General features: G+C 45.2%; 1 protein-coding gene across 1 annotated transcript in view; it reads right to left on the bottom strand.

Annotated features, from left to right (window-relative positions):
- Nucleotides 1-367: 367 nt before the first annotated feature.
- hoxa10b (homeobox A10b) overlaps nucleotides 368-1,596 on the bottom strand; it is a gene marked incomplete at both ends in the record, with an annotated part of 2,128 nt that continues 899 nt past the window's right edge. Inside the window, one exon of the mRNA XM_080426566.1 lies at nucleotides 368-639. Within this exon, the coding sequence (XP_080282692.1) occupies nucleotides 368-639 (272 nt within the window). The remainder of the gene's footprint in view (nucleotides 640-1,596) is intronic.

Here is a 1,596-nt window from a genome sequence, read left to right as displayed (position 1 = left end):
AAAACAAACAATCAATAAGTTAGCGGATAGGTCTGGCTATCCGTGGACATTCTTTCTTCTCACAGTTGTGGTGGGATGACCGGGGTGGGGTGGCTGGGATGAGGGGGTCGCCCTTGCCATTGATGGTGGAGGGCGCCATGAGACGGTTTGAGTGGTTCTCAAAAAGTGGGATCCAGGGACCCTCAGGGTTCCTTGAGGGGGTTCCAAATGGACCCTTACAAGTCTGTAACTCTGAGAGTGTACAAATGGAACCACATGGACCCGTTAGGGTCCATTTGGTTCCATTTGTACACTCTCAGAACTATGGGGGGTCCTTGAAATGTTTAAGTTTGAGAACCACTGCCGTATACACACACTGTTCCTCTCATCATGAGAAACTGAAGTTTCCGGAGAGCTCCCGGATTCTGTTCTCGCGGCTCATTTTTTTCAGTTTCATCCTCCGGTTCTGGAACCAGATTTTGACCTGTCTATCAGTCAGGTGCACGCAGCGGCTGATCTCCAGACGCCGCTCCCTGGTCAAGTACATGTTGAAGAGGAACTCCTTCTCCAGCTCCAGAGTCTGGTGTTTGGTGTAGGGACACCGCTTCTTCCGTCCACTCTTTGCCGTGAGCCAGTTGGCCATCTCCGGTTTGCCATCTCCTATTAATAAAACAATCAAATAATAATAAAACGGATTAATATACATTTAAAAAAATAGTGAAAAAACAAACAAAACAGAAGTATAGGCCTACAGCCTATACTTAGCCTAAACAGTATATGTACCAGGCTGTTGGTACCGACGCAAGTTTACGTTCTTGACATTCAAGGAAGCTATGTTATCATTTGACGAAATTATATGGCTATTATGCTTGACCACTTGAACTATCCCTATTCTGGGATGGGATTCTCACAACGCAACACCCTTGCAATGTGTTGTGAGCTTGTAGATCAGCTATTTTCGGCGAAGGGGAAAAGGTCGGACCAATAGGCCTAGACGACCCCGGTGAACTAAGTATTAGTTTGCAAAATGTTTATTTTTTTAATGGATCAGTGTCTACATCCAAGGCAAAAACAGCTTCACGTTTAAAAAGCTCATGGACCTATATACGCTGTTAAGTGTAAGGACAAGTTTACCAAAGGCATTGCGCCCGGAGTCGCACAAATAGGCATATTAGATCATCAGAATAACAACTGTGTTAGTTTTTACGACTCACGATTATGTTCTGCATGTGAGCCAAATAATTGGCGGCACAGACGAAAAGACAAGTGGATACTGTTACATTTCACATTTTAACATTTGGACCATGTTGCTATTAGTCTGTCAATTGCCCACTATATTCCTCAGAAGCCTGCAGGCCATTACACATTTATTAAGACATAAAACGTAGCCTACACAGTCTGCTGAGATTATGGGTATGCCTTTTATGAGGGGACGGCTGAGGACATCAGCGTCTTGCATTGGACAGATGGACTGGGCCGGATTGGCCTTGCTGGTCCTCGTCATGCAATAATAAAAAACACGAGGGGAAATCCCAGTCCATGGCCTCTGTTGTCAAAACCACAACCACGTCCATGCCTTTAGCAATGAGCTCTACCCCCATAGTATTTTGGAAGCGC

Source organism: Gymnoscopelus braueri, assembly GCF_963280865.1.
Source record: "Gymnoscopelus braueri genome assembly, chromosome: 4".
Taxonomy (NCBI): domain Eukaryota; kingdom Metazoa; phylum Chordata; class Actinopteri; order Myctophiformes; family Myctophidae; genus Gymnoscopelus; species Gymnoscopelus braueri.
Note: the sequence above shows the minus strand (reverse complement) of the source record. Positions and strands in the feature narration are given on the sequence as shown.